General features: G+C 46.4%; 1 protein-coding gene across 1 annotated transcript; it reads left to right on the forward strand.

Moving 5' to 3' along the window:
• The first annotated feature begins 5,450 nt into the window (after nucleotides 1-5,450).
• On the forward strand, nucleotides 5,451-6,682 carry LOC109742110 (hevamine-A). Its single transcript, XM_020301184.4, has one exon. It carries the CDS (start codon nucleotides 5,523-5,525, stop codon nucleotides 6,429-6,431), a length of 909 nt encoding a protein of 302 aa, XP_020156773.1. The 5' UTR covers nucleotides 5,451-5,522; the 3' UTR covers nucleotides 6,432-6,682.
• Nucleotides 6,683-8,165: the final 1,483 nt, after the last annotated feature.

Genomic DNA, 8,165 nt, shown 5'->3' on the forward strand with positions numbered 1-8,165 from the left:
CCGCCGTCACCTCCTCCTCCTCGCTGGACTCGGTACCGCCCTCCTCATCCGTCCTCCCTGCACTCGCCGTTGGCCGGCCCCTCCTCGCTCCGCCTTCCTCCTCCGTCCTCCCTCCACTCGCCGCCGGCCGACCCCTCCTCGCTCCGCCTTCCTCCTCCGTCCTACTCTCTTCTCCCTCCTCGAGTCGCCCCTCCTTCTCCCTCCTCCCTCCTCCATCCACAACCCCTCCTCCCTACTACATTTTGATTTAGTAGGCTAGTTCATATGCAACATTTTGATTTAGTTGATATGATTTAGTTGATTTAGTAGTCTAGTTGATTTAGTTGATTTAGAACATGTTGCTTTAGTTGATTTAGTATGCTAGTTGATTTAGTAGGCTAGTTGATTTAGTTGATTCAGTATGCACCATTTTATTGTTATTTTTTCTGTACATGGATAAGTAGATGCTTTTGTTTTTCTGTAATAAATAGGTGCCAATTTAGTTAAATTTGCCACTTGTTTTTTAATCAATTATCTTAGGCAATAGGGGCCAAATTAGATGAAATGTCTTGGTAGCTATAGGTGGTACCCTGATTTGGTAGATATTTGTGAAAAGTTTTTTCGGCAATAGGTGCCACCAAAATGCTTTGGTAGGTGGTACCTTGTCAACTAATATGTTACTAGATCTTAGGATTATAATTGTCCATCAAATTGCTTCTCGCGGGATAACCAAAAATATCACATGCTACTGTTTTTCTTTCCTGTGAAGTGGATCGTTAATCCTTTGCTCATATTGCTTTAGGAAAATGGCGCCACCACCCCCACCACCATGTCAACTGTGCAAGTCAAGGTGCGCCAGCAGCCTTGCAACTGACAAGCTGTTCAGCATCTACTTCCAGCCGAGTTTTCGTCATGCGGCGGTAAGAAATTAGATGAAATGTAACAACTATTTTATTTTTAGTGTTGGCATTACTGCATTATGTCATTTTGCTTTTTTTACACAGATCGTCCCATGCAATGTGAGGTTGAAATTCAACAAGCTGACAGGAGACACTGTGACATTTGAGGCTCTTGGGGGGCCGTACACTATGGAGGTCGAGAAAGGATGCAATATGTCGCAGATTGGAGGAGATGGATGGTGGTGAGTAGATCAGCTTCTCTTTAAGAGCAGAAAGACCCAAGCTGGCTGTCATTTATATCAACCTGGTGGAAGATGATGAAGATGACGAAGATGATGAAGATAATGAGGACCCACTCGATGAAGATGATGAGAACCCACTTCATGAAGCCATCATAGCTCAAATAATGAGGCTGAGCGAGGAGGAGGTGTGCAACCTATGGGACATAATTCCGCCACGTGATGACTTTGTCGGGGTGCCATTCGTGACCCGCCTGACAAGTACCATGGTCGATCGGCATGAAATGGTATGTTATACTGACTGTAGTAATTTGATGATATATATATGCTTTATTGTTATACTTACAAATGCAAATTATCCGATGATATGCTTAGTGAATCTGATGATATGCTTAGTGTAGAGTCCAATGATATGCTGTGTGGAATCTAGTCGATGATATGCTTTAGTGTATAGTCTGATCACATGCTTATTAGTGTAGAATTCAAGAAACTATTAATACTGTAGATAATCCATATATACTTATTAGTAGAATTCATGCTTAATTAGTACAAATGCGTAGTACTATGTCTTTTGATAGTGTAGAAATCTATACTTAATAGAAATATATTTGCAAAAGTATGTGCGAGGCTATTTATTAATTGATATGTTTTTCTTATTCAGAAATTGCCAAAGAACCTATCTGTGAGTTGTGGTATCGAGCCTGATGAAGAAGGCTCAGCTGGACTACGCCTTACCGCAAGGGGCTCCATCACCACCTGCACTTACCGCATGGACACACACGGTCGCACACACTTAAACTCGGTTGGGTGGAAGAGATTCCTCGTTGGCAAGAATCTTCGTGTTGGACATGCCATCCTAATTACTATCAAGAACACCCACCGCCCAAGCTTCAGGATGATGATTGTCGTCGATATCATCTAGAACTACACATGTGTGTGTGACTATATCATCTAGGACTACATATGATGATCGTCGTCGATGTCGTCGATATCATGTAAAACTACATATGGTGATCGTCGTCGATATCACCTAGTACTGCTTGAAGATGCATGTTGACTATATATGAAATTGTTATCTAGTAGTACTACCTAGTACATATAATGCTTTATGAAATTGATATGTAGTAGTACGTAGTATCTGGAAATTGCAGTTTATTGAAACTGAAATGGGGTAGGAATTGGGGAAAATGATGAAAGATATAGCAGTAGCGCGGGGCTAGGAAACCGCTACATCTAACTAATAGTAGCGCGTTCCGGAAAAGCGCTGCTGATATAGTCTATAGTAGTAGCGCGTGTACGGAATGCGCTACTACTAAACGTTAGCTGTAGCGCCGTACCAGAAGCGCGGCCACCCACGCTGCTGATAGCATCAAAACCCGCGCTATTACTAAAGTTTTCCCTAATAGTGTAAGGGCGCATGGGATGGGTAGGATTTTTAGGTGGTGGTGGCAAGAGGAAGGGCCCGATTGAGTTGAGTGTCAAGAGAGAGTTAACAACAATGGATTCGACTCTCTCTCTCTCTCATTTTGATAGTCAAACTCCCTTTTGTTTGTGTATCTCCGGGAGGAAAATTTAACAATTATACGGCAAGTAAATTTACGATACCGGATCTACATGAATATAATTGATGGCAACAAAATTTTATTTTGGAGACTATATCTATGTTTAAAATGACATATATTTGTAACCAGAGGGAAGTTGATACAAAATGTAATAATAAGAGGATGATACACTAAAAAAAAAAAAGGATGATACACTGCCCCATTAATTGAAGATTTGACGTTAATATTTCTTGGTGCATAAGTGCATTTCAAGCTTGCACTTTTGTCGTGTAGAGACACGTAGCGCGAATTTTACGAGCAAGTCAGCACCGGCTGCCGGAAAAATATTGCTTATGCGGACCAAGCAGGGAGCCGCCTTTACTATGTATGCAAGCATTACACCTTGCCGGACTGTAATGCACGCAAGCATTGTATATACAAACTTAGAGAGTGCACGATATGCAGGAGGATAATGCATGAGCAAATTATCTTGGTTCTAACATATCACAGCCATGTGTGACGTAAGCCATAATTTGGTACTTCCTTTGTAACTGATGCAAGACTTTCGCACTTCAAATGAAACTGCAAAAACGTACTCTATTACTATTAATGTACAGTGGTAGTAGTATGTAAGTGAGAGACGGTAGATTAGATGACATCAGCTCAATGTGCTCCCCTATGCGAGGACGTCCCCTTTTTTCGCTTCAAGGGGTTTCCCTCCAATTTCATTTCTCAATGAAACTGATAATACAGAGGTAAATGAACCATTTTTCACCCACACATGGCACCAGTGTTCACATCACCCCACCTCAAAGCATGTAAAACATACTGCAAGCATACGAGGACCAGCTACTAGTTCCAGCCTATCACAAAGATAAGCAACAGTTCTACTAGCTTCACATCAAACGGCGGAATAAGAACTACAGCAAGGCAGAACCATTAGCATCTTAAGTTTCTCAAACTGGGATCATCCAGCAAATCTCAGGCCTGCTAGAGCCCAACCTCTTCTTTCGCTAAATACTTCAGCTGCCACCGCAAATTCGCAGGGGCACGCAGGTCCAGAAGTACGCACATGCCAAGCCCTCTTTGGCCACCCGATTGCCTCGCGATCCTCAAAATAGTTGGATCCTACAGGAGGAAACAGTAAGTTTTTGAGTTTCAAGCTTTGAAAGTTAAGATTTTGTATCTGAAACTTGCAATTTTCACAGTCGCTCGTATCAAGTTTCAGAGTTGTAACTTTAGCGTTTTTGCCATAAAAATTATGATTTTGTTGGTCATGCGTACTAAGTTTCAAAGGTTGAAACTTAACAGAATTTTCAAAACTCATCAATAAACTAGAAGGGTTGGACGCGCTTTGTTGCGCCATTGGTGTTGTTGGGTTTCTTAAAAAAAATACTCACTATGTTTTAAAATATAAGGTGTATTACTTTAAAAAAAAGTCAAACCTTTTAAGTTTGATCAAATTTACAGAGAAATGTATTAAAATTCATAATATGAAATCGGCACGATTAGATTCATCATGAAATGAATTTCAATGCTTTTTTTGGTTTAATATTGTGGATGTCGATATTTTTTTGCTTTGAACTTGGTCAAAGTTAAAGAAATTTGACATTCCAAAAAATCAATACCCCTTATATTTTGAAATTAATGGAATATTTTAGTTTGGCGGGTGGGGGAGATGATGGAGTGTGTTTTATTTTCATTCATAATGTTGTGATTTGATGGACCTTTTGTGGTGCGGTTTGTTGTTATCCACTAACCAATAAATATTTATGTGGGGAAATTTTTGCGCCGACGGCTGCATGTACTATATTGGTGCTACAAATATCACATGGTGCGCGGGATTGATATATTTTTATAGGTCAGTTGCTACTGAATGGTTTGTAAAATCATTGACCGGATTAAAATCGTAAACCAAATCCAAAATTGAATACCTTAATTGAACTGAAAGTACTTCAAAATCAGGAAACATAGGGAAACTAAAAAAATTGAATGGAAGAGCTCCTTGAGAAATTGTTGACCCGGTGAAAATTGGGTGACCCAATTCTAAATTGAAAACCTCAGTTACTTGTGATGCCTTAAAAATTAGGAAGTATGGCGTATAGTATAAAAAAATTGAATGAAAGAGCTTTAAGAAATTGTTGACCCGACCAAAATCGGATGACCCAATTTCAATTAGAGATCTCAATTGAATGTGGGCTCTTTAAAACTAGGAAGCATAGTGTTATAGACTATATTTTAAAAATAAATCTTATTTGAAAGTCCTCGTCAAGAGAAACATAAATTAATTTGTACTTTTCTAGATATGAAAATTTAAAAATCGGAAGCAAAGAATAAAAAGCACGCGCGAGGGACTCAGTGGGAGGACACGTTTCGTCAACGACGAGGCGTCTACGATGACTTCGTAAATCTCATGATGATATGTCGTCTCAGTCTTTTGAAGGTGCTCATATAGATAAGATGTATATGTGTGCGTTTATAGGGATGAGTGTATGCGTGTGCGTCGTACTGTGTTGAAAAAAGCTGCCACCCGCAGCAGAATTCTTACTCTCCTGGCTTGTACGTCGCGTAGTTCTCACATCTACAAGCGCCACGTCGCCTTGATACCCGTTGACAAAAAATCTCATTGGATATGCTCGATTGACTAGTGCTTAGTCTATCTTATCACATCCTCGTATCGATCACATCCTTAGGAACAGGGGGAAAAGTAACACGTATGCTTGCTTCACACGGAGGAAACGAACCCCGCTGCTACCTATAAAAGCACCAGCTCCTGCATAACAATCCATGCACACACACACACCATCACGAGTGCAAGTAAAAACACAACCACCTTAGCTAATCCGACCGTGAAGAAGAACAGCATGTCGTTGAACGACATGGGGCGCCGCCTGGCCCTGGTCATCGTCTGCTGCATCCTCCTCTCGTCGCTCCGCACGGCGGCCGCGACGGGAAAGACCGGCCGGATCACGGTGTACTGGGGCCAGACCTCCAGCGAGGGGTCGCTACGCGAGGCCTGCGAGAGCAACCTCTACTCCACCGTCATCCTCTCCTTCCTCACCAACTTCGGCCGCGGCAAGTACGAGCTCAACCTCGCCGGCCACCCCTGGAAGGCCGTCGGGCCCCACGTCAAGTACTGCCAGTCCAAGAAGATCCTCGTCCTCCTCGCCATCGGCGGCGGCATCGGCAAGTACTCCCTCGCCTCAAGGGCCGACGCCAAGAAGGTGGCGGAGCACCTCTGGAACTACTACCTCGGCGGGAAGTCCCGCGACCGGCCGTTCGGCAACGCCGTGCTGGACGGCATCGACTTCGACATCGAGCTCGGGAGCCGCGCCCACTACGACGACCTCGCCAGGCACCTCAAGGCCTACGGCGACAGGAAGGGCGCGAAGAAGGTGTTCGTCACGGCGGCGCCGCAGTGCCCGTTCCCGGACAGGATGCTGGGGGAGGCGCTCCGGACGGGGCTCTTCGACCGCGTGCACGTCCAGTTCTACAACAACCCCGTGTGCAGCTACAGGGCCGGCAACGTGGCCGCCTTCAAGAAGGCGTGGAAGGACTGGACCAAGAGCCTGCCCAACAGCTCCGTCTACCTCGGCCTGCCGGCGGCGCGAGGGGCGTCCAACAAGGGCAGTGGCTACGTGGATCCGGGGACGCTGGTGTCCAAGGTGCTGCCCATCGTGCAGCGCTCCAACAACTACGGAGGCATCATGCTCTGGAGCAGGTACTTTGACGTCAAGTCCGGATACAGTAGGCGCGTCAAGAAATTCGTCTGAGATGCCTGCATCTGCATGCATCTATCAACGATTATACTACTACGGACGAGTAGCCCCCTACCACATGGAGTGCCCTAGCAGTACATATGCATGGCACCGTAATAAGTAGTAAGAAATTCGCCGGACCATATGTGATCTGATGACCACGTGTACCTTACTATATGCATGTCGGGAAGTTGTTCTCTGAGTGTAATTCCCAAACTATATATGTATGTGTATGTATGTTGTGCAATAAAGGGGACTTTTAGTTTTATTGCATCTATTTGTAACTTGGCCGAATTTGCAATAGGGCTCAGGCCCCGCTTGGTTTCAGGGCCCAAAAACAGCTGTAAAATATACCCCGTGAAAAACAATACAGATGGGCCTCGCATATGTGATTGGTATGTCGTTTTTGGGCTGTAATATTTAGAATGGTATTCTTGTTTACACCGGTAATAGGCCTGTAACCGATACAGACCACTATCCGTCATTTTTCGGGAAAAAAAAACAGGCCCCTCCTCTCTCCCGTGGGGCTCCCCCGGGGTCGCACTGGGGCTCCCAAGTCCAGCCACCCAGGGCCTCCCCAGCCTCCTCATCTCCCCTTATCGCCGCTAGAGGACGTCACCAGGCAAAGCCCGGGCGGCGGCGACGGCGGTGGGGCTGTGCCCGTGCGTGGGACAGGCCAGGAGCTTCGTGCGTGGGCGAGGGCTGGCGAAGGCGACGGTGTGCAGACCTGGGCAGGCTCATGTGGCGTGCTTGCAGCCAGACATGGGCGGTCTAGGCTGGAAGACGGCGCAGATCCGTTCATCCGGATCCTCCTACAGGCGGGACTGGATCTACAGGATTCGGGCAGGACCTTCCTCCTTGTGGCGCAGGAACCAGATTGGGGCCATGGCCAGAAAGGTTCGGCTCCATTGTGGTCAGCTCGGTTCAGTGCTGATCTGGGTTGGATGCGGTGCTGGCTCTAGTGGTGGCTGCGCGGACGCAAGTCGGTGATGATGATCTGTGTTTCCCACTTCAGTTCCAGTCATGTCGGCCCCTGGTCCGACGGGCATGAGCAGGACCTCTCTGGTGAGGTTGTAGTCGGCGATGGTGTGCTTCCGTCTCTAGTGATGGTTGCGATGGTGACTGCTCCGACCTGCTCCGGCGGCCTCACTATGGATTACGATGGCCCCTGAAAGATCTTCGCGAGGGTTCCTCAGTCCAGATCCAGTGGTTGACTTCAGCGGTGAGATGCAAATTATAGACGATGACTTGACGCTGAGGAATGTTTGTGCAGCGGTGACGACCGCATCGCATATAGTTGCTGGGATTGCGAAAAGTGGTGGCGACAACACTTGAGTGACTTCGATGGTGGTGCTACTCGGGCACTGTTGGAGTAAATGGCCACGGGTAGCCAAACCGACTCCCCCTGGCTCTTAAAAAATTTATCAGGCCATTTAAGCCTTCAAGCATACAAAGCATAGGGCCGCCTTCCCCCGGCCGGCTATCCCCAGGGCCGACTCCCAGAAGGCGACCCAGCCTCAGAAACCTCCCCCAAGAAAGATACGAGATAGCCGACTCCAGGGAGCCGGCCCCAAGAGGACCGACTCCCAGAAGCCGGCCATGAAGAAAGCCGACTCCCAGAAGCCGGCCATGAAGAAAGCCGGCTCCCCGAAGCCGGGCAAGACTGCACCCACTAAGACTGTACCCACATAACGGTGATAGGATGGGGCGTGGCCACAGTACAACCCACTACCCCGAATCTCGGAACAG

This window comes from Aegilops tauschii, chromosome 2 (assembly GCF_002575655.3).
Source record: "Aegilops tauschii subsp. strangulata cultivar AL8/78 chromosome 2, Aet v6.0, whole genome shotgun sequence".
Taxonomy (NCBI): domain Eukaryota; kingdom Viridiplantae; phylum Streptophyta; class Magnoliopsida; order Poales; family Poaceae; genus Aegilops; species Aegilops tauschii.